Source organism: Perognathus longimembris, chromosome 21, assembly GCF_023159225.1.
Source record: "Perognathus longimembris pacificus isolate PPM17 chromosome 21, ASM2315922v1, whole genome shotgun sequence".
Taxonomy (NCBI): Eukaryota; Metazoa; Chordata; class Mammalia; order Rodentia; family Heteromyidae; genus Perognathus; species Perognathus longimembris.
In genome coordinates, this window is record NC_063181.1 from 29,433,999 (window position 1) to 29,459,414 (window position 25,416).

Sequence of the window (25,416 nt, forward strand, 5' to 3'; positions counted from 1 at the left end):
CTATTTTCTATCTCTAGTTACTAGAGCCTCAACTTACCCTTTTTTTTCATCTGGATCTCTCTAGGATTCTGCCACAGCAGTGTCTCCCTCTCTCCCTCCTACCCCAGCTTGGTCCTTGTATTGGAGCTCTTAGCCACTGCATTCTTTGCTCCCTTTCAGTCATTTATTACTTCTCTGACTGCCCTTTGGCTTTCAGTAGTGAAGACACTGTGCTGGAATGGAGTCTGAAATACTGGACATTTTATAAGCTGATGGTTAAACTATCAGTAACTTCAAACCAGGGGCTGAGAAAGCATTTACAAAACAGAATTCAGTGAACAGTAAAAATCTCTTCCCAGCCCTCTGAAAGCCCATTTTATAAGTGTACAACAGAGACTGTGCTAATATTTCTCCTGTCTTTTTTATTTTTGTGGGTTTGTGCCATTTTAACTCATTTATTATAACCTTAATGGGCTTGCATAAAAACCAAGAAAATTAAAATCTTTATTCAGCCTATCTGAACCAAGAAACCTAGCTTGTTTTTTTTTTGTTTTGGTTAATTAATTTTTGTCTAATTAATTAATTTTAATTTTGTCTAAGCTGTACCATTTCAAATATATAGCATATGTGATGATATACATGCATTTGATGATATACCTGCATATCCAACTCATGGCATCTCTGGGAAATTTCTTCCTTTGCCGACAAAGCCTCATTTAGCTCCTCTGTAGTTTTCTTCAACTGGTTAGAAGCAAATACAAGAAATACTTCAATATGAAACAAGGACAATTTATAATACACAGGCACAACACAAAATTAAATTATTTTCCTTCTTTTATTTCTTGTGGGATGGCAAAGGAGGAAAGTAAAAAAAAATCCTCCTCTAAGGCTTAAAAAAAAATCAAGCTGAATTTCTTTTAGTTCTAGTCTTTTATCTTTTCTACCCTTTGAATTTGGTTCTTTCCCCATACCAAATTTTTTTGCACAAATTCTTTTTTACCTGGACTACATAGCTCCTGGCAATGCAGATTCTCTTAATAAATGAGAAATTTTGTCTTGATAAAACATGTAAGCGAGGAGGAATGGGTTTCAATTATTAAATAGTGCATTTCAATACAAAATTTAAAATCATATTTTAATGCTAATTTGCATAATATTTAAAGGCTTTAAACTATTTTAATTAACATTAACCAACATCCCCTAGGTATGTCCATCATTACACAAAATTCTAAGTTAGCAAAGTGCAGAAAGTAGTTGAAATAAAATTTCAACAAAATGCATGCCAAGTAGAAACTTTAAAAACAAACACCACACAAAGAAAAAGTTTAATGCAAAGTTATATACCTGGCGATCAAGGTCAACATAGGCATCATTTCCAGAAGACACCGGAGATTCTTTACTCATTAGCTGAAAGTAAGATTTAAATAATCACAACAAGATTAAAAAAAGATGTTCTATATAAGATACACAACAAAAGCAACATCCAACCACTATTGAAACAATGAAACTATGAAGAAAACAAAGTAAACACAATTTTTCCTATAATTATTTCTTTTGATTCTACAACTTTTTCCACTCCATTTTAAAGTCTCCACTTAATTAGAGGTATGTCCAAAATGGGATTGACAAAACTTTGTTTACAAATCTGTGTATAAGCTATCTAATAATCAGCTACCTTTGATATCTGTCCCACTCCATTTTGCATTATAACTTTTCCATTTAACAGTAAATGATCTAAAAAATAAAATCAGATGTATGCATTTGGGTACTTTAATTGCAAGCCCCTGCATAAACTTCAAATATAATTTACTATCACTAAAAAGATACGTTAGTTTGAAATACATCAGCCCAACTAAAGGACTAACTGAATCTTCTCAGCCCTTACTCCAGTTGTTTTGACTGAGTAATCTGGGGTCTAAGAATTTACATTCTGACAAGTTGCCAGGCTGTGTTGAGACTGTTAGTTTGTAGAAGCAAAAGTCATGTTAAGAACCACTGATAGGGGGACAAATGTACATCTTAATTCCATAGAAAACTAGGTAAAGGCTAAAATCACAAGATCTCTCCATGTTGCAGACCCTCAATTCTAAGTGTCCATCTTCCTTTTGTCCTTCAGACAAAGAAACCTTAGAAGAAGAAAGTGTGCCAGTGGCTCATGCCTGTAATTCTAGCTACTCAGAATGCTGAGATCTTAGGATCACAGTTCAAAGCCAGCCCCGTCAGTGAGACTCTTATTTCCAATTAATCACCCCCCAAAAAACTAGAAGTGGAGCTGTGGTTCAAGTGGTGGACCAGAAGCCTTCAGCACAAAAGCTCAGGAACAGCACCCAGGCCCAGAGTTCAAGCCCTAGGGCCAGTCAAAAGTTTGAAAGCAGCCTCTCCAACGAAATACAATGAGAAGGGTTGAGAATGTCCCTTGGCATAATAGGGGAAAGGAAATCTCCAAAAGAGTACAAAAGATCAGCTTCAGTTTTTAATTATTTTAAGAGTATTAACAAAGACATTATAGACTATTTCTAATTAGCAAAATAGTACTCATTATAGAAGAGATATAAAAATAGAACAATTCTACCACCTAGAAATAATCACTTTCATTTTTATATTTATTTCAAAACATTAAGAATTGGCTATCTATACCAATCACGAGTCTAGGAAAGAGGAAGATAAATACAGTACTATATGATAAGGATGTGATAAACTTCATAGATAGAATGCACCTAATTCAGAGGAGGGCAGCGGAAAGGAATGAAGATTTTTTCCATACTTTTTTTTCTCCCTATTGTTACATTTGAGTCCTTACCATAATATAGCAGCACTACTTGATGATACACTAAGTAGCCCTTCTTACTGTCTCCTTATTCCAGTCATAACCCCTTAGTCCTGGATCTATTCTCTAACTGACTGCCTAGACTTCACAATGAAGATGGTTGGTTTCACCTACTGTTTATTTGCTTTTCTTCTGCTAACACCATCATCTTATTATTTGGATTCTCCTCCTCTCTAGATTCTGTGGTTGGCCCTTTCTTTAATCAATTATACTCTCTATTTAAAATTTGATTTTGTGGATTATTGCCTCAATGACTTTCTTGTCTTACTTCATTACTTCACATTGGTAAAAAACAACAACAACAACAAAAAAACTCAACCCAAGATTAGTCTAACCAAAGATCAATTCATCTACTTCTCTTCTGGTGTTATTACACTGACCTTTTAAGTACAGTGACAGCAAAAGAACTAAAACAAACTTAAAAGCCCCACAAACTGGTGCTGCTATTAATAAAGTTTCCAATCTCCACTTACTTTCAAAGCTGCTCAAAAAGAACAAGCTATGATTTCCTAGTCAGTAGCTATTTTATTTCCTTAGGGACTATCTTAACTCTTTTCCTTCTTCTCAAACCTCATTGATTTTCTACATTTTGTATCAGAGAGTCTTGCTCCCAGGAAAGAATTTCCATAATATTCTAACATGCAATTACCACTCATGTCCTTTTTTCCTTCTTATTATAGTACTTGGCTCTTCTTCATATACAAGGTTAATCCTGCTGTATGCTCAATTCATTCTCTCCCAATCTTCTCTAAGACTATTTGCTATCAATCCTCTTGTTTATACTTCAATCTTATCTTCCCTTTGCTTATGACTTCCACCTACCAGCCTTTAAATAGTTAAGAGAGTTGGGCACTGGTGGCTTATGTGAGTAAACATAGCTATTCAGGAGGCTGAGATCTGAAGATCAAAGCCAGCTGCAGCAAGGAAGTCCATGAAGCATTTATCTCCTTATCAACCATCAAAAGGTAAGAAGTGTCACAAGTGGTGCTGTGGCTCAAGTAGTAGAGCACTAGCGTTGAACTTGTATAGTTTAGGGACAACACCCAGGCCCAGAGTTCAAGTCCTATGACCCCCCCCCCCAAAAAAAAAAGCCAGAAGTGGAGCTGTGGTAAAGCACTAGCCTTGAACTAAGGTGCAGTGCCCAAGCCTGGAGTTCAAGCCCCAGGACAGGCACAAAAAAAAAAAAAAAAAAAGGCTAGGTAGCTCACACCTATAATCCTATTCAGGAGAAAGAGATTAAGAAGGCTGGAGTTCAAGACCAGTATAGGCAAGAAGTTGAGATCCCCCACCACAACCAATAAAATCTGGGCACAGTGGTAAACATCTGTTCTTCAAGCAATGTAAGAAATGCAAATAGAAGGATGAAATCCTAGCTAACTGTGGAGGCTACAGATAGAATTTCGAGATTCAACTCCTGGTATGTACTTGGAGCCTGATAACCAATATTAGAATTAATCTATATCAAACAATTATTTGCTAAATGAATAAATTATCGTTGTAATATGCATAATCTACTTAAAATCTAATTGGCATGCTATCTTATTTCACTCAAAATTTAATTTTCCCCTCATTTTTTATCATGAGTTACACATTTTAACAATCAATTATATAATCAATTATATAATACTGCAATGTATGGAATTACTATAATTCAAATACTAACTTATTAATGGATACACCGTTTTTATATACTTTTACTAACAAAATTAGAAAACAGAAATGTAAAGAGTAGGCAACAATTTGGTGTGCTAATATTCTGACAAATGTATTTTCACTTATCTTAATTTTGGGGGATGTGGTACTGTGGCTTAAACTCAGGGTTTTATATTCCTGCTTGGGTTTTTCGCTCAAGGTTGGTACTCTACCAATTGCACCACATATCCATTTCTGGATTTTTGCTGAATAACTGGAGAAAAGGACTCACAGATTTGTCTTTCAGACTGCTTCAAAAGTCTACCCTTGGGCTGGGAATATCGCCTAGTGGCAAGAGTGCTTGCCTCCTACACATGGAGCTCTCGGTTCGATTCCCCAGCACCACATATATGGAAAACGGCCAGAAGAGGCGCTGTGGCTCAGGTGACAGAGTGCTAGCCTTGAGGGGGAAGAAGCCAGGGACAGTGCTCAGGCCCTGAGTCCAAGGCCCAGGACTGGCCAAAAAAAAAAAGTCTACCCTTAGATCTCAGCCTCTTGAGTACATAGGATTACAGGTTTGAGCTACCAGCACCAGCTTAATTTTTAACAGAAATGGAACCACACTACTCATGTGTCCTACTTTGATGTCCTTCTTTTGAATTTAATATCGCATAGTTTCTTCTATATCATTAAAGATTTTTCAAAAATATGCTTTAATGCCAGTATATACCATAATTAATTTATCCGCTGCCATAGTGCTGGGTATTTAGGTTATGACTGTTTCAATAGGAAGAACAGTGCTGAGGTAATTATTCTGAGGAGATTCAGTACCAGAATGGTTATAGGCATGATCTGAGTTCTAACTGCCACTACTTTCTTTATGAAACTCACTTCGAATCTTGTTTCTTTTTTATAAAATGAGGACCTTAACTCGTATTTCTCAGGACTGTAGTGTAAATGTCTCTTCATTTTATTATTGTGATAAAATATAACATAAAATTTGTCATCTGAACCATTTTTGTGCCTATAATCAGTAGCAATTACAATTGTGGTTAATTTAAAATGAGTTAGCACATAATAGGCATATTACTGTTATTGCTGGTCTTTGTATTTCATATTTCTTTTAGGGTAAGTTCTTAAAAGAATAACTAAAGGATCAGTTATAGTAAGGTAAAATAGTGTTTTTTTTCTTTTTCCTGTTCTTGTTTAGTGACAGAATCGTTAGTCTACGAGTACCAGGAATACAGTCCACATTTTTTCAATTTCCCTGGGTAGCTGAATGACTTACATATGGCTACTGTGGGTGAGAAGCCATACAAGATTACTAAGAAGTACACAATCCTTCCTTCCATTCTTCTTGCTGGCTAGACTGTGAATGTAAGAGCTAGAGCTTGGGAATCAAGCTGAACCACTCAGTGGGAATTGTGAAGGATAGCACAGTTTTAATTAGGTTGATCTTAGAGAAAAAAAGCTATGTCTCTGTTTACTAAAGTACAAAGAAAACTTGTATCTTGCTTGCATAGTAGTCATCTTAATACTAATCTATAACCTAATTGCATAAAACTCTAACCCTTAAAAAAGATGAATTGGGTTTACACTCCTGCCACCAATGCCAAAACACAAATGTGATCACTTTTCAAAATATTTTGCATTTTGTTTGTTTGTTGCCAGTCCTTGGGCTTGGACTTGGAGCCTGAGCACTGTCCCCGGCTTTTTTTTTTTTTTTTTGGCCAGTCCTAGGCCGTGAACTCAGGGCCTGAGCACTGTCCCTGGCTTCTTTTTTGCTCAAGGCTAGCACTCTGCCACTTGAGCCACAGCGCCACTTCTGGCCATTTTCTGTATATGTGGTGCCGAGGAATCGAACCCAGGGCCTCATGTATATGAGGCAAGCACTCTTGCCACTAGGCCATATTCCCAGCCCCCTTTTTTTTTTTTTTTGAAGGGTTTTGTTTGTTTAATTCATCTGAACAGAACGCATTTACAAAGAATTGAGACATGAGAAAGCACTGGTTCAATACTAATGAATCTATAAGAATTATGATTTGAGGAAGGTGGAAAAGATTACCTAAACATTTTTAAAAATCAGAAACTGCAACTGAAATAGTCCGATAAAATCCCTATTAACACTTATAATAATCTTTTTTTTTTTTTTTTTTTTTGGCCAGTCCTGGGCCTTGGACTCAGGGCCTGAGCACTGTCCCTGGCTTCCTTTTTGCTCAAGGCTAGCACTCTGCCACTTGAGCCACAGCGCCACTTCTGGCAGTTTTCTGTATATGTGGTGCTGGGGAATCGAACCCAGGGACTCATGTATACGAGGCAAGCTCTCTTGCCACTAGGCCATATCCCCAGCCCAATAAAGAATCTTAATAAGACTCTTGCTTTTTTTTTTTTTTATTAAACTGGTGAGCTTCAGCAGGTTGCTCAAGGCAACATCATGTGCAAGACATATGCACGACAGAAAAAAGGGATTCCCCTGACTGGTCCCCATGTTGGTTAAGTGTTGCCCTTCCACAGGCCCCAGCTTCTCAAGAAGCAGGCCTGGCAACCTCATCACCAAAAAGGATGCCAGTCATCCCACAAGCATCTGCCTTCCAGCACCCCTCTCAGAGTTTCTCTGTGGGCCAGTCTTCAGCCGGCTTCTAGGAATACCACATTACTCACTTGCAATTCTATGCTAAGAATATAACACAATGACTGACAGGAAAAAAAAATGTAAGAAGTCATCCATTTAGTGTACTTCAAAAGGTGCAATACTTTTCTTCATTTATGAGTAAAAGAAGTTGGAAATTACTTCCCCCTCAAAGAAAAAAAAATGGCAAACGAATTTCCTTGGACTAAGTCACAGTCACATATAGAGTGCATCCTAGAAAAGAGGAGGGCAAGATGGTTTCCACTCACTTTCATGAGCTTCATCAAATACTGGATCTACTCAAGGGTGGAGGAAAAAAAAGGCAACTTTCAAAAAGGAGTATGTTATTAAATGAGGCATTTACTATACTCCTTCCTAAGAGCACCAGATGAGCTTTCTTTTTGTTCAAGGATAGCACTCTACCATTTGAGCCACAGCACCACTTCTGGCTTTTTCTGTTTATGTGGTGCTGAGGAACTGAACCCAGGCAAGCACTCTACCACTAAGCCATACTCCCAGCCCTGCTTTGTTTTGAAAGATCTTGTGTAGTAAAGAACTTGGCTGTATCCTCCAGTTCCTGAAAAGTAGTCTCTAAATCTTTGGAATTTCCCTATCGAGAACAATGTCTGTTATTTATGGTCGGTTAAGAAAAATGAGTTCAGGTGGAGGCAAGCCATGTCAAACAGATCAACCACATGATCTACAAAATTGGAACTGGAAACCAATTTCAAGCTCATGGCCAGTGATTAAAATAATCACATTAATGTAATAAAATCCTAATGAAGACTCGGATATAAAATGCCAGATGAGCTTCCTTGTTTGGAAAAACTGTATATTGTCATGCGAAAAGCCAGGAAAATAACATGTCCAGAGGCAAAAAACAACAAAAGCTTTCCATTTAGAAACTTCTCAAATCTTTACCTTATGGATTCTTTTTTTGAATTTTACTTAAAATGTATTCATTTGCTACAAGAGAACTATTATCATTCCTGAATTCTAGGTCATTCTAGTGAATTATGAAACTAAAGGGTAGTGGGAAGCCCAGAATTTAAAGCAATTAGTTCAGATGTAAGGAAGTCTGGATACTTGCTGAGACTGGAGTGGGCCTCTGAGGGGATGACTATATCCTTAAACTGTGAGATATGCCCAACTCTGGGTAGTATTAGAAATAAATGCAAAAATGAAGTATAAGACAACACAACCTACTTCATATCTGGCATTTTCCTTGTCTTACATTTTCCTATTACTTGCATATTCCTATCAAATTTGTAGGTTTTATTTCCTTTAAGATTCTGCCTCATTACTTTTTGACTGAAAAGATTCTCACGTTAAGATCAACTAACAATATATTAGGTGTTATACTTTTACAAATTTATGCTCTACATGAAAAATAATATGCAACTAGAAATAGCCTGGGGTGCACCGAATGGAATTAAGAGACTCACTTTTGCCAAACAGAAAAACAAATGTTAAATGTGATGTGGGCAGCTGTTTTATAATAGATATTACTTATTATTAGCTTTAGGGTTTTTTTTTGTTTGTTTGTTTTTATGTTTTTTTTCTTTTTTGGCCAGTCCTAGGCCATGAACTCAGGGCCTGGGCACTACTGTCCCTGGCTTCTTTTTTGCTCAAGGCTAGCACTCTGCCACTTGAGCCACAGCGCCACTTCTGGCCATTTTCTGCAGATGTGGTGCTAAGGAATCGAACCCAGGGCCTCATGTATACGAGGCAAGCACTCTTGCCACTAGGCCATATTCCCAGCCCCTTATTATTAGCTTTAGGAATCAGTCTACAGTTTTTAGTTCATTAAAGACATTTTTTAAAAATGAGAGAATAGTTTCATCTATATTTGTAATGGAAGTACTTAAAATTTGAATCAAGATTTGTGAGCTGAGTACTGATGGCTCATGCTTGTAATCCTTACTACTAAAGAAGCTGAGATATGAGGTCATAGTTCCAAGCCAGTCCAGGCAGGAAAGCCTTGTGAGCCTCTTATCTCCAATTAACTACCCCAAAAAGCCAGAAGAGGAGCTGCAGCTCAACTGGTAGAGCATTAACCTTGAACAAAAATCTCAGGGACAGCGCCCAGACCACCAGAGTTCAAGCCACAGGACCAACAGCAAAATAAAAACAAAATAAGAATTTCTTAACCAAGTATGATTTTTTAAATGAAGTAATTTCTATCATAAATGTAAAGAAAAACTAGGGGAATAATAATGATGATAATGATAAGGGCAGGTGTTTAATGTATATGAGGCCCTGAACCTCTCAAAAAGAATGAGTAGGTTCCTTTTCAAATTTTCTAACTTCTATTACTTAAACTTACAATTTCTATTTTAGTTTATCACAAAATATGCACAAACTCCAACATACCTCTTGAATGGCTGTCATGACAACATGCTGAACGGATTCTTCCATCATCATAATGGCTTGAATGTATTCTGTAAACAAGAACAATCTGCAATGTCACTATTCAAGTTAAAAGTAGTCAAAGAGATAAAAGCTAATACTTCATTGATTTTTCTTAAGTAGTTTCCTGTGTTTTGATTCTTCCTATAATATATAATATCTCATACATGGTTAATGTGCCTCATAGTCATGCCACAGTAAAGGCTGAAGACCATAGCATTTATCCTCCCTGAAGACATTTTTTCTTCCTTTTACCACTTCTTATAAAGTCGAGGCTACACATCATGAGTATAAGGGCTGAGAATGTGGCTTAGTGGTAGAGTGCTTGCCTAGCATGCATGAAGCCCTGAGTTCCATCCATTCCTCAGTATGACATAAACAGAAAAAGCTGGAAGTGGAGTTGTGGCTCAAGTGGTAGAGCGCTAGCCTTGAGCAAAAGATGCTCATGGATAGTGCCCAGGCCCTGAGTTCATGCCCCAGGACTGGCCCAAAACAAACAAAACCCCCAAGCAGCATGAGTATGAGTATGCATCAATGTGAAGGATGAAATGACAAAGTCTAAAGCCAGAAAGGAAAAGATTCCACATCAACTTTTCTAAAATCCAAACATTGTTCACACTATTCTTTACTGTATTATTTTTTAAATCAGAAATATGCATTAATCTTACTTGGCATCAAAGGGTTCATATTCTGTACTATGGAGGGGAAAAAACAACAACAATGGAATTGAGACCTGCTTAGAACAAAGGACTAAGATAGAAACTGATACGGTTAAATCCTATATAATTTGGGGTTTAAAATGATGTCCTACATCTTTACTATGCTAAAGAAGCAACCACTTAAGTCTAATCCTTACCAGGACTAAAAGAGAAAGGTCTCTTAGCTATTACTTTCACCAATGTTGGAAAACAACGCCTTTCCTGCTAAAAGCCTTGCTTTAGTTGGGTGCCAGAAGTTCATGCCTATAATCCTAGCTATGAAGGAGGCTGAAATCTGAGGACCTCTGTTCAAAGCCAGCCTGGACAGAAGAGACTCTGTGAGGCTCTTATCTCCAAATAATCACCCCCAAACTGGAAGTGACGCTGTGGCTCAAGTGATAAGAGCGCTAGCCTTGAGCACAAAGAGGCTCAGGGACAGCACCCAAGTCCTGAGTTCAAGTCCCACAACTGACACAAAGTCTTGCTTTAATTTCTCAAGTCCAATAAATGGATGACTAACATACATTGAACATAAAAGTATCAACAGGTAAGGTCGATTCCAAAAGTAAATATATATTTTAAAAGGTAATGTAGTTTTTACCTGAACTTGCTTCCATGATCCCACACATAAAAATCAAATACCAAATAATCTTACCACTCCAAGTGCTTGTATTAAGAGTATTACTGTGAAATTGTCAAAGTAATATTTCCATAAAAGACTTAAGCATTTGAAATGGCAATCTGAAATCCTCTGCCAAATAGGTAACTAGTTTTTTAAAGTAATTTTATATCATTATTAGTTATTAATATTGTAATATCCTAGTTGTTAATGTCAAAGCATTTAGCTTATCAAAACATGTTTTTAGGAACTACAATCATAAGAATACTTGTACCCAATCAAATGTACGGTTATGCAGACAATATATAAAACACAACTAAATCTGTCACAAATTTGAGGGCCGAGGAGAACTACATCATGACCTAATTACTATCTGGCAAATACAGAATTCCTTTAAGCTGGGGTCAGTAGCTCATACTTGTAATAGCTACTTAAGGCTGAGATCTGAGGACTGCAGTTTGAAGCCAGACTAAGCAGGAAAGTTTGTGAGACTCTTACCTCCAACTAAGCACCAAAAAGGCAGTAAAAAAAGATATAGCTCAAGTAATAGAGCAATGGCTGTGAGCTAGAAAGCTCAAAGGCATTGCCTAGGCCCTGAGTTCAAGCCCCAGGACCATTATAAAAAAATTTTTTTTAGTTTTCTGAATAACTACTGTATGTACTGAAATACAGCGAGGGAGTATTTTTAAAATATCTGCTCAAAGGTATCAAACACACAGAAACTGTGTAGTGAGGATGATCGACCAGTCCTCAAAATGAAAGACTGTGAACATGGAAGAAAGGAAGCCATGGCATGTAATGGGGAAAGGAAGCTTAATGGCAGCCTACCAGAAATGAAGAAGAAACGGTGGGGGCAGGGAAGTTGAGATGTTAGTAGGTGTGAGAGGGGAAGCGTTAGTTAAGAAGCGGTGTTGCCACGTCAAGGCCCTTCCCCGCGAACACCGTAAAATGATAAATGATAAAATAATGATGAGAAATACATTAGTGTGTAATATTTTAATAGAACATGATTTACAAGTCTTTGAAGTCTAAAACACAATTACATGTGGTTACTGGGTACACATCTATGAAGTAATGTTGGAGAATGAGGTGCACTATGTAAATGAATCTTAACTGTCCAAAATCATAGCGTGGTTTAGCATAAATAATATTAAGCTTAAATGTAGAAGACATTTTTTGTCTTAACCCCAACTTCCTAATTTCTAAAAACTAGTTTTGTTCTATTAGTGTCTAGTATAGTATCAGATAGAAGAGAACCAGATGTTATTGTCAGTGTATTTTCTACTACTAAACCACCTTTCCTAATCTGTCACACCTTAATTTGGCACAATTAGAGAAGTCAGTCAAGAAAAAAGTATAGTTAAGTCAAAGCTCTTAGCAACAGTTTCTCACTTCTCATTCCACATCACAGTACTGGGAATTAACTCGGGACCTTGCATGCAAATTTTCTACCACTTCAGCCACATCCCTAGTAACCTTTTTTTTTTTCCCCCCCACTTCATCCTCTTACATTATTTTTCCTTTTTTTATTGCCAAGATGATATACCGAGGGGTTACAGTTACATAGTTAAGGTAGTGAGTACATTTTCTGTCATACTTATCCCCTTCCTCTTTCTTCTCTTACCTCCCTCCCCTCCAACATACCAGCCCCCTGCTTTCATCATTTTTTTTAACAATCCCAATGATGGATGTGGTCATTCCAGTCTACAATGCTTATGAACTCTATGAACATTAACAATAAAACAATTTCTTTCAGGCTGGGTGATATGTACATTTCTTTCCTTTTGCTTAGTATATAATCTATTCCCTCTTTTTCTCTCATCCCCCTCCCACCCTTAGTCCAGGTGCTTTTGAGTTGCTGGGTTTGCTTTGGTCCATTGCAGCTGTTGGATCCCCTCTACTGTAATATTTTTCATTCACCCATTTTCCACTCATTCTGTGCCCTCCTCCCAGCTTCCCTCAAATGTGCACATGTACACACCATATGTGAGGTAATGAATATAGGGTCCTCTAAGTACTGTAATACTAATTAAGGAGAAGTCCTCTGTTTCTTTATCTTTGGAGTTTTCAGTCTGGATATTATTTTTGATACATATGAAGGAGTGCTTGGGTCTTATTTTTTGGTGCATTTCTCTTAAGACTGTCCTTTTTTGGTCTTGCTGTATATTGGTATCTTGGGTCCTGTTTGCTTTGTCATGTCTCTTTGCAATTTGATTTTAACACCTGCATATCAGGGAGACCGTGTGCTGTTTGTGTCTCAGTTTTTGGCTTGTCTTGCTCAATGTGATTTGTTCTAGTCCTGTCCATTTCCCTGCAAATGCCATTATTTTATCACTTCTAATATCTGTGTAGAATTCCATTGTATACAGGTACCACATTTTTGGGATCCATTCATCTGTAGTGGGGCATCTGGGTTGTTTCCATATTTTGATTATTGTGAACAGTGCATCAATGAACATGAAAGTGCAGGTGTCCTTGTCGTATCCCAATCTTATTGCTCAGGGTATATGCCTAGGAGTGGTATGGCTGGGTGACAGGGTGTGTCTTAGGTGTTTGTTTGTTTTTTTTTTTTTTGCCAGTCCTGGGGCTTGAACTCAGGGCCTGATCACTGTCCCTGGCTTCTTTTTGATCAAGGCTAGCACTCTACCACTTGAGCCACAGCGCCACTTCCGGCTTTTTCCATATATGTGGTGCTGAGGAACTGAACCCAGGGCTTCATGTATGTGAGGCAAGCACTCTTGCCACTAAGCCATATTCCCAGCCCCCTATGTTTAGTTTTTTGAGGAACCTCCAGACTGCTTCCCAGAGTGGTGTACTAGTTTACATTCCCACCAGCAGTGCAGTAGGGTTCCTCTTTCTCTGCATCCCCTCCAGCATTTGTTGTTGCCTGAGTTCAAAGTATAGGCCATTCTGACTGGGGTAATATGGTATCTCAGGGCTGTTTTTGTTTGCCTTTCCTTTACTTCCAGGGTGCTGGACATTTCCTCATATATTTGTCATTTTTGCTTCTTCTGTGAAGTCTCTCTTTAGCTCCTCTGCCTACTCAGTGATTGGTTTATTAGGTTTGGGAGGGATTTGTTTCTTGAGCTCCCCGTATATGATGGATATTAATTAGCCCTTTGTTGCACTGATGGTGAAAGATCTTTTCCCAATTGGTTGGCTGTCTTTCTAGTTGAGTATCTATGTCTTTTGCTCTGCAGAAACTTTTTATTTTAATGTTGTCCCATTTTTCAAGTCTCTCTCCAATCTGTTATGCCCCTGGAACTTTGCTCAGAAAGTTCCTGCCTATACCTCTAAGTTCTAATGCCTCTCCTACTCTGTCCTGCAGTAGTTTCAGAGTTTCAGGTCTGATGTTGAGGTCTTTAATACATTTTGAGTTGATGTTAGTGCATGGTGACAAGCTGGGATCTACTTTAAATTTTCTGCATGTGGCTGCCCAGTTTTCCCAGCACCAATAGTTGAAAAGGCTGTGCTTTTTCCAATGTATGTCTTTGGCTCTTTTGTTGTGTATCAGTTGGCTGTATGTATGTGGCTTTATTTCTGGGTCTTCTAATCTATTCCACTGATATTCGGGTTTGTTTTTATGCCAGTACCGAGCTGTTTTTTGTTACTATGGCTCTGTAATAAAGCTTGAAATATGGTATTATGATACTTTCTGCACTGTTTCTTTGGCTTTGGCTATATTCTAGGTCTTTTGTTGATCGATGTGAATTTTTGGCTTGTTTTTTTCTATTTCAGTAAAGAATGTCATTGGGATTTTGATGGGTATTGCATTGAATTTGTATATCATCTTTGGCAGTATGGCCATTTTAAATATTGATTCTACCTATCTATGAGCATGGAAGGTCTTTCCATGTCCTGGTGTCCTCTTTGATTTCTCTCTTTAGATTTTTATAGTTTTCACCCTCAGTAATCTTACTTCTTCTAAGTGGAAACAAAATCTAAACACAAAAGCCCTTTTATTTATATAGTACTTCAGGGATTACAAAGCAATTTCATATATTTTGCATACTCATTCTGTAGAAAGGGAAACAGGCTGAGTACCTCATCAAATGATAGCAAAAAAAAAAAACCAACAACAAACAACCAAAAAACAAAAACACCCAAAATAACCCAAAAACAAACCAAAACAACCACTAAAAAAAACCTTCCTCAAAACAGCAAATAGCTTGAAGTAACTTCCGCGAACTTCATGTTACACTTCAAACACACAAAGCAACAGCTAATACTTAACATTCAGAATTGCATTTATGTATGGTTCTTAACTCTCTACTACATTCCTGAGAGTAGAAAATACTCTAAATAAGAATTTTTTTTGTCTTTTTTTTGCCAGTCCTGTGGGTTGGAATCAGGGCCTGAACACTGTACCTGTCTTCTTTTGGCTCAAGGCCAGCAGACTACCTGTTGAGCCACAGTACCACTTCCAGTTTTTTCTGTTGATGTGGTGCTGAAGAATCAAACCCAAGGCTTCATGCACTTCAAGAACTCTACCACTAGGGCACATTCCCAGCCCCTCTAAATGAGAATTTGAGAGATGTTAATTTGAGAGATGCTCAACAAGTTTATTTTTCATACAATTTCAGGAAGAAAACTACAACTATGTATCCATTCAGAACAGTTTGTACAAGAAGCTCAATAAATATTACTATTTTCTTTTTCCATAGGAATATGAATATGGATATAGATAGCATCTTTACTGTTTTTAGTTTTATTCTGTAATAAATATGATTAGTCAACATGCTAATTTAACAGCATTTCCAAGAACCCTACAGAAGTAGTAGAGCTCTAGGACTACATGAACTTCCTAAGGTTCCCTCAGAAGTCATTATAAGAGGAGGGCATTGATAGCTCATGCTTGTTATCCTATCCACTCAAGAGGCTGAGATCTAAGGATTATAGTCCAAAGCCAGCCCAGGCAGGAAAGTTCATGAGATTCTTACCTCCAATTAACTATCCCCAAACCAGAAGTGGAGCTGTGGCTCAAAGTGGTCTAGTACTAGCCTTGAGCACAAAAGCTCAGGGACAGTGCCTAGGCCCTGAGTTCAAGCCTCACAAATACAAAAAGAACAATAAAAATGAAGTCATTATCAGATACCAATAAACTACAATTAAGTAATTTCTCATCCACCTTAAAGTATATTCTTAAGAGAATTCTGAAGTGTTAACAAGAAATTTAAGACATCTTACTAATATAAGACAATAAATGTGGACAGTTCTGTATTCTAATTCTTGAATAAACAAACTAAATAAAACAAAATAATCAAACTAAAATTTGTTACATAAGCATGGTATGATAAAATTATAAACGAAGAATACAGATCAAGAATATATGGTTAGGGCTGGGGATATAGCCTAGTGGCAAGAGTGCCTGCCTCGGATACACGAGGCCCTAGGTTCGATTCCCCAGTACCACATATACAGAAAACGGCCAGAAGCGGCACTGTGGCTCAAGTGGCAGAGTGCTAGCCTTGAGCAGGAAGAAGCCAGGGACAGTGCTCAGGCCCTGAGTCCAAGGCCCAGGACTGGCCAAAAAAAAAAAAAAAAAAAAAGAATATATGGTTAAAAAAAATCGTGAGTAGGGGAATGTGGCCTAGTGGTAGAGTACTTGCCTAGCATTCATGAAGCCCTGGGTTCGATTCCTCAGTACCACACACACAGACAAATCCAGAAGTGGTGCTGTGGCTCAAGTGATACTGTGCTAGCTCTTGAGCAAAAGAAGCTCAAGGACAGTGCCCAGGCCCTGAGTTCAAGCCTCAGGACTGGCAAAAAAGAAAAAAAATTGTGAATGGAAGACTAATAAAATTAGCCAAATTCACAGAAACATTAACTATTATTAAACTTCTAGAACACCAAAATAGAATAAAAAAGTCAACAGAAATATAATTCCCACTTTCAGGTTTGAGGAAATAGGAAAGTGAAAACATCATTTAAAATAGCCCTTATCTACCTATCTCTTCCTCACTATACTCCAATTGTAGTTTTTAACATTTAGTTTCTACTACTTTGATTATTCTAAACCCATTACCCTCCACAGCTTAGTTTAAATAACTTTCCTGATCCCAAATCTAGAGTGTTCAGAGAACACTTTACCTTCAAAGTGCATATTAATTTTCTGATTATTACTTTTTATGTTATTATTTAGTGCCTCTTTCCTCAATCAAACTTCAAGAGAGCAAATACTGTATCTTTTTTGTCTACTACTAGGTAACCATACTATAATTTATCAATTCAACAAATACTGGTGAAATAAGTCAACTAGAAGAGGAAAAATTACATTTAAGGTAAAATATATCTAATTTATGTATGATCATTTGAATGCTTATTTTTTAGAAAATAGTGATTCTGTGAAAACAAAAAATCATCAATACAGGGAAAATAAAAGCTTTACTTAAGATTAGGCGAACACTTTGGAAGTATCTAAAAAAAGTTGACTACATTATTATGCACATATCAAAAGCTGGTTTTTAATTTGAAAAAGTAACATATCTGTAACCTTGGATTTCTTGTACGCATAAAAGCAATATATAAAGCCAGGCATCAGTGGCTCACGCCTATAATCCTAGCTACTCAGGAGGCTGAGATATGAGGATCATGGTTCAAAGCCAGCCTGGGCAGAAAACTGGAAAATAGTACTGTGGCTCAAGTGGTAGAGCGCTAACCTTTAGCTGAAGAGGTCAGGGACAGGGCGCCTACGCGCAGAGTTCAAGCCCCATGACTGACCAACCCCCCCAGACAAAAAAAAACCAAAAAACATATATCTATACCTATCTATGTATATATTTCTAACAAATTCTGCAAACTCAGTTCAACTTGATACAAATAACTTTTTCCAAGTCTAAACTTTACTAATTTATATGCCATATATTCATAGAATATAAACTATTAAATACTTCCTTGATAAATGATATTTTCAAAATTATGACTACTTGAAAGCTTATAAAAATGCACAAAAGATAACTGAACTAAATGCATGGTTTAAAAAATGGCACTTAACAAGTTAGGTTTCCTTGTAATTAATAGTTTGGGCTATTACTATGCGTAAACCACTAGTGTTTTACATTCATTATCTCATCATTTACTAAGAAACTAAAAGGCTTAGATTTAATGATGTACCTATTACCTACTAATGTATGGCAATGGAACTGAACTGAACAATATGATTAAATGCTACAGCCCATGCACTTAATCTGAGTACAGAAATATTTTGTAAACTGCTACTTTACAAAACGAACAACTATTTAACAAACCAACTAGTATTTCAATAGTAGTACTTACTATTGTGTACTAGTAGAACATAGTATAAGGGATCAGTTCCATCTAGGAATTTAAAATTGGATATTTTAAATTATAATATAAAAGAAATAAGGAAATAGAAATGATTTACATGGTAGTTCAGACTTAGACAAAACATTAATTTTAAGTCTTTGTCCATCTTCATGAAATGAATCTTGAAGTCTTCAAATTTCAAGGTTTCCTTGCCAGAGTACATGAATATAAAAAAACTTAACAGTTTTCTAAAAGTTAACTTAGAAACAAGTGGAATAGGGGCTGGGGATATGGCCTAGTGGCTAGAGTGCTTGCCTCGTAGACATGAGGCCCTGGGTTCGATTCCCCAGCACCACATATACAGAAAACGGCCAGAAGTGGCGCTGTGGCTCAAGTGGCAGAGTGCTAGCCTTGAGCAAAAAGAAGCCAGGGACAGTGCTCAGGCCCTGAGTTCAAGGCCCAGGACTGGCCAAAAAAAAAAAAAAAAAAAAGAAACAAGTAGAATAAAACAATCTTGATAAGGTATATTATTTCTTCCTTTAAAAGATAGTCAATGTAACCTTTAAAATTTAGGAGGAAGCTCAAGAGTTAGAGCACTTGCCTAGGATGCACAAGGATCTATGTTCAAGTTACACACACACACACACACACACTGAAGAGATGATTTCGTGGGAGAATATCTACCAGATTTATGGGGAGGGAACTCAATTCCAGATCTATTTTTATTTTTTAGAGAGTATGTACAATGAGATTTCCCTCTTTTCTCCACAACAATGTTTCAATGTTTTAAAACAATTTCTAAGGCATCTACTATAGATACTAGGCAGGGAAATCTCAGTCACTCTCACTATGGTACAACCCTGGTTTCTCATTGTTTTTACAAAGTAATAGCTGAACTGTGCCCATTTAACATTAAATTTCACCACATGTAGTTAAACTGCATTAAAACAATCTATACGATCTGAGCACTGTGGTTCAAGCCCATAATCCCAGCTATCTGCAATGCAGATTGAGGAACTAAGGTTCAAAGCCAGCTGAATTATAAAATTCATCTCAACCAATGATGGAGTGCAGAGGCACCTGTCATCCTAGCTACAGAAACCCACTGAATGGGCAAAATGGCTTGCACCTATCATGCTCCAAGGACAAAGATGAAGTACAAGTTGGAGGATCACAGCTGAGGCTGGCCATAACAAATACTACCTTGAAAATAAGCAAAATAAAAACAATATAATCAATTGTATCATATGTGTTTAGTGTGGATGAGGCCCTAGGTTTCAAACCAGCACCATAACAAATACAAAAAAAAACCTACTCAAAGATTTATGTGGTCTTCAGAAACAAGGACAAAGGGTAAAGTAATTTAGCAGTGATACTCACTAGACACTATTCTGGAAATCAACTATACAACTTGGGGGGGGGGGAGGCTGGAAGGGAAAAAATGGGAGAAAATGAGAGAGGGAATAACACTGTTTAAAAAGAAATGTACTCAGTATCTGACTTATGTAACCTCTCTGTACACCATCTTTACAATAAAAATAAATAAAAAAAATTATGTGATCTTGGAGGTGAAGGAATATTACCATAATCAAATTTATTCTAATTTGCAAAACTTAAGTGTAAAAACCAATTACTAACAAAATTATAGAAAATGTATAGTAGAAAGATGTTCTTTCTTGGAATATCCGAGTATCATACATAATTTATATATTATTCATTATATACTATTTCCTTCAATATTTTAAATGTACATACTAAGATTAAGTAAATTACCTTGCTTCTGTTCACAATTCACAGCACAACCTAAAATGAGTTGGAGCATCCTTCCGAGCTCTGCTGCATCAGAATGCTCCCCAATAAGGTTCACATCAGGGAGAGTAAAGTCATTAATCTGCTGTCCTAAAATCTGAATGGAAATAAGAAGATTACTACTGCATTCACATTTATCTGACCATATAAAATAGCAGAGATTGATTTTCGCCATAAACTTTCTACCAAGGGCAGAGTTATTTTGTCACTCTTACTCCCAACTTCTATTTTCACCTCCCACTCCTATGTTATACCTAATTTTGCCTCACAGCAACTTAATCCCTGACTTTATATGTGGTATGTACACTGAACAATGAAACTATATGATCAATTCATCTACAGCTCCAAGTATGACTGGATATTTGTCTTCTGTTGAACTAGAACCAGAAAGGGAAACCAGAAAGATCTAAGATTAAATAAAAACTCATGTCACCCAAAGTAAGATTCCTCCTAGTCATTTTCACTGTATTTCTCTCTCAAATCACGAGCTGAAAAAATCTATACCAGAAAGAGGAACGTAGGATTTCTTTATGGTGAAACTGATACCAAACAATGATTTAAGCAAACAAATGTGAGGATGTCTACTTAATAATCCCAGAGAAATTTAACACTAAAAACAAACCCACTCAGATGTCAGCCTTTTTACAGTGTTTTACTTTTAAATATCAATAAACAGAATTACTAGCACATTTGAGTAAAATCTCCAACATGAAAGACAAAAATAAAGAAATTCAAAGCACAGTATGATGGAGGGAGTTAAAGTGAAAATTTTCAATGCTATTATTAGACACTTCAACCAATGGCAAAATTATTAAAGAAGTTGAACACTGATGGATCATGCCTGTAATCCTAACTACTCAGTTGACTGAGACCTGAAAATTACAATTCAAAGATAGAAAAGTCCCTCAAAACTCTATTTCCAACTAACCATACCACCAAAAAGCTGAACTAGAGGTATGGCTCAAGTAACTGTAGAGCCAGCTGTGAGTGAAAAGGCTGAGGCACCAAGTTCAAGTTCAGTAAACGAACAAAAAACCCAACAACTACTAAGGAAAGGAAAAACTAGATTATTTAAAAGATCAGGATCAAGCTGAGTGCAAATACCTCATGTCTGTAATCCTAACTACTCAGGAGGCTGAGATCTGAGGATAACAGTTCAAAAGCAGCTTGGCAGGAAAAGTCCCTTAGACCCTTACCTCAGATTAACCACAAAAAGCCAGAAAAGAGCTATGGCTTAAGTGGTAGAATGCCAGTCGAGCATAAAAACTCAGCGAAGATATTCAGGACCTCAGTTCAAGCCCTAGAACCATCGCGTACGCACACATACACATACATACACATGCACAGTGGCTCATAATCCCAGCTACTCATGAGGCTGAGATCTGAGGATCATGGATCAAAGCCAGTGTGGGCAGGAAAGACTCTTAACTCCAATTAACAACCAAAAAGCTGGTTGTAAAGCTGTGGCTCAAATGCTGTAGCACCAGTCTTGAACAAAACAGCTCAAGGACGGCGCCCAGGCACTGAGTTCAAGTCCCAGGACCAGCAGAAAATAAAAACAAAAACAAAGGAAACTAACAATTTCCAACTTCCAGAAAATATGTTACCAAAATAAAATGGGAAACCCAAATGAAAAATTTTAGCAGCAGCACTGGAAGTTACAGATTATCACAGCATTCAATGCCTTTTAAATATTGACATTAGGGCTGGGGATATGGCCTAGTGGCAAGAGTGCTTGCCTTGTATACATGAAGCCCTAGGTTCGATTCCCCAGCACCACATATATGGAAAACAGCCAGAAGGGGCGCTGTGGCTCAGGTAGCAGAGTGCTAGCCTTGAGCGGGAAGAACCCAGGGATGGTGGTCAGGCCCTGAATCCAGGCCCCAGGACTGGAAATAAATAAATAAATGAATGAATGAATGAATGAATGAATGAATGAATAAATAAATAAATAAAAATATTGACATTCGTTCCACTAAAATGTCATAGCCAATTCAATCCTCAAAGGATAAATAAGATTATCTCCTAATTTGCAATGCCTAAAAAAAATGATCACACAGATTTCTAAAGAAGATGCTATTAGAAAATGTGTCTATCAAAACATGAAAGTAAAACAGCAGTTAGGCACCAATGGCTCACACCTGCAAATCCTACCTACTCAGGAGGGTGAGTAGAACTGTGGATACTCAAGTGGCAAAGTGTCAATGTTGAGCATCAAAGTTAAGGGACAGTACCCAGCCTTAAGTTCAGTCCTGAGCACTGACTTCAAAATGGTATCAGGCCTAAAAGATTTGAGATTGTGAACCTGAATAGACATAGTTACAAGAACATTTGTGTCTAGATCCATAAAACTGGCATCTTATGTCAAATGTAATTTCATATTTTTATAAGGACTTTATAAGTATGTACTCTTTATGGCCACATGCTATTTGTTCTATAAATAATTTGCAATTATCCTATTGTCAGACATATGGGTTAATTTCAATTTTTGCTTACTATACAATGATAGCGCTAATATTATTTTTATTTTTAGACACAGGACAACACTATTTCTCAGGCTGGACTCAATCTTCTTTCTGTTTCAGTTTCCCAAGTAGTTATTGAGTAGGATAAATTTCTAAAGTAGAATTAATGTCAGTGACTATGTATAAAAAGTCTAGATACATAGACGAGTACCCATAATTTATGAACAGGAGAAGGAATACAATGAGTAAGTAAATGTACAAAGAGATATATTAAATACAAATTATAGCAGGTGGTAAAAAGAAAAAACTGTTCTTTGAGAGGAAAAATGAGACTGAGTGAAATCACACAGAATGGGCTTACTAAATGGCTAAATTATACAAACAAGTGAACATGTGATTTTAGTTTTATTGACATCAACTGTTTTTCATTATCAAATAATAATGACTAAAATTGGACTTTTAAAAGGCCATAAAGTAAAACAAAGTACCAATGCTAACTTACAGCATTACTCTGGTGCACAGAGTTTAGGTTGCAGACCTAAAGCCCAAGCAAGGGTTGTAGGTTTAGAGAAAGAAAAGTGAAAAACAGTAGGAGGGAAAGAATGTGGTACATAGAGGCTGATGGTCTTTCTCAGTGTGAGCATTCATTCCTTCATGGGATAAGAGATCAGCACTATGTGAAATACTTGATCATGATGACACTCAGTTACTAGCTTCTGAAATACTATCACCATCTTTTCACTGTTGCTTTATTGAAAATTATCATTTGTACTTTACAAAATGGCAAAACAAAAAGAAGTAATGCAAAGTTACTTCTTCTAAGCCCAAAAGATCTAGGATGCATTCTTACCACCTTTAAGAAGTAACAACTTACAGAAAAAAAAAATTACAGGGGCAATATAGGGGTGAATATGACAAAGCACGTTATAAGAAATGTAGGAAAATGTAACACTGAAACTCCTTGTTTTGGATAATACATGTGAATTACAAAATTAAAAATAGAAAGAATAAGAAAAAGAAAATAAACGTCAGTAAATGAGTCAAGCCAGCACTACAGAAGATATTTAAAGATATCCTGCCAACAAAAGATCAACATGAACATGAGGCAAAGAAAAGATTCTACCAGATAAGCAGAGAAGCAGGAAAAACAGAAAAGACACAACACCAAAATTGGGGGTAACATGATAGGATATATAGAGAGATACACTTCTCAATTCTTTTAAAAAATTAAGTAGTTATACAGAGAGGTTACAATTTCTTAAGTTATGGGTGCAATACTTCTTGTTCAGTGTCACTCCTTCCTTCATTCTCCCATTTTCTCCTGCCTCTACCCTCAAGTTACATGGTTCATTCTTTATATAATGTACACTGAACATAAAGACTACATCTGCACATCCTTCCTCTCATTGCTATCAGCCCTCCTTTGTCCCCCAAAACATTTATTCATTTTGACAAACAGTACATTTGTTGTTCAGGATTCTTCCCCTAACATACTGCTCAATTCTAACATTCAATGTTAATGGATTCAATTCTCCAATCAAAAGATATAGATTTGCCAGTTGGATCAATGGATCAATCTAATATATATTAATAATTATCTATAAATATCTATAAAACATATTATTCATATTATTCATTTATTTAGCACCTGGTAAACAACTGTTTGAACATCCTATAACAAGGGAAGACAAACTGATTATTAATTTTGAAGGTAATTTTTCCTTAATGTGAAATTATTATAAAAGCAAACTATTCTACAATAATACTCCTAAAGACAATGTTTTTTTAAAAAGGCCTTACCTCGTGATTGTAATCCAGGATTCCTTTTAAAATTTTCTTTAAATTGCTAATCTGTTCAGAGAGATAAGCAAGTGGGTAAAAAGCAAACACATATCAGAGCACAATTTAATAAACAAAAAAATCCTGAGCTAAACTTAAAAGTCCATGACACTCTTATCTCCAATAAACTACTCAGAAAAAATCCAGAAGTGGTGTTGTAAGCTCAAGTGGTAGAGTGCTAGCCCTGAACACAAAGAGGCTTAACGACAGTGCCCAGGGTCTAAGTGCAAGCGCAAGCCATAGAACTGGCAAAAAAAGAAAAAGAAAAAAATCTATTATAGTGACACAGAGTTTCAAATTGGGGATATTCAGCTGGAAAAATGTATGGAAGCCTTCCAAAATCCAAAAAACTTTAAAATTAACACACATTTCTTACAATAAGCATTTCATATAAAGAATATTCAAAGTGAATAAAACTAAAATTTAATAGGATAATTGTACTAATCATCAAAAAGGACTATCCCTTTTTGGCTTAATTTATTTGATCTGAAAGATATGTAACACATACTAAGTTTCCAATTATGGAGATGGTGACATAGTTCAAGTAAAAAGCATCTGCCTAAGAAATCATGGAACGAAGCCCTGCATTCAAACCCTAGTACCTCAAAAACATATGTACAAGTCTGACCACAGATAAAAGTTACAAGGTATTTGAATAAAACTTGGAAGATCAAATTACTCAGACTTTCTGCAGAGTAAGAAAAATAGAACTGCATCTCATATAAGTTCTAAATTGAGAGCATTAAGTTATATAATATATATGTTTTATATATATAAGTTCTAAATTAAGAGCATTAAGTTATATATATAATATATGTATACAAAATCTCCAAATTTCTCCTCTGTCAAAAGACTTGTTTCTTTGAATACCAAAGACTTTGTGAGCTTTAAGATAAAAAAAAATACACTACTTAAAAACAACAGACTAATCCTCTCAAGGACTACAAGTACTTGTCCCATTAGAAGGACCCTAGAATGAGGAGCAGAAAAAATTATACAAATGTCTCCTAGTATTTACTCAATCCAGACCTTAAGTTCACTTGTCTATGTTATTTTTGGCATTATTTACTGAAAACTGTTTATTATTTCCCTCTTTTTGATCTGAGACAATTAAATTTGTGTTGAATTCAATATGTCATATGAATCTGTAGATCATCATTTATCTTAATTGTTTGAGATCAGAGAGTTTTGGATTTTGGATTAAAGAACATGCCTACATATTAAAAAACAAAGACAAAAAAAAA

The 25,416-nt window shown here is 36.4% G+C and overlaps 1 protein-coding gene across 2 annotated transcripts in view; it reads right to left on the reverse strand.

The window, feature by feature from the left end:
* Hook3 (hook microtubule tethering protein 3) overlaps positions 1 to 25,416 on the reverse strand; it is a 100,758-nt gene that overhangs the window by 39,559 nt on the left and 35,783 nt on the right. For both annotated transcript variants that reach the window (XM_048330488.1, XM_048330489.1), the window contains exons 4-8: positions 24,134 to 24,184; positions 19,833 to 19,965; positions 9,441 to 9,508; positions 1,324 to 1,386; positions 637 to 720 (exon numbers count right to left, since the gene is read on the reverse strand). In XM_048330488.1, the coding sequence (XP_048186445.1) occupies positions 637 to 720; positions 1,324 to 1,386; positions 9,441 to 9,508; positions 19,833 to 19,965; positions 24,134 to 24,184 (399 nt within the window). The remainder of the gene's footprint in view (positions 1 to 636; positions 721 to 1,323; positions 1,387 to 9,440; positions 9,509 to 19,832; positions 19,966 to 24,133; positions 24,185 to 25,416) is intronic.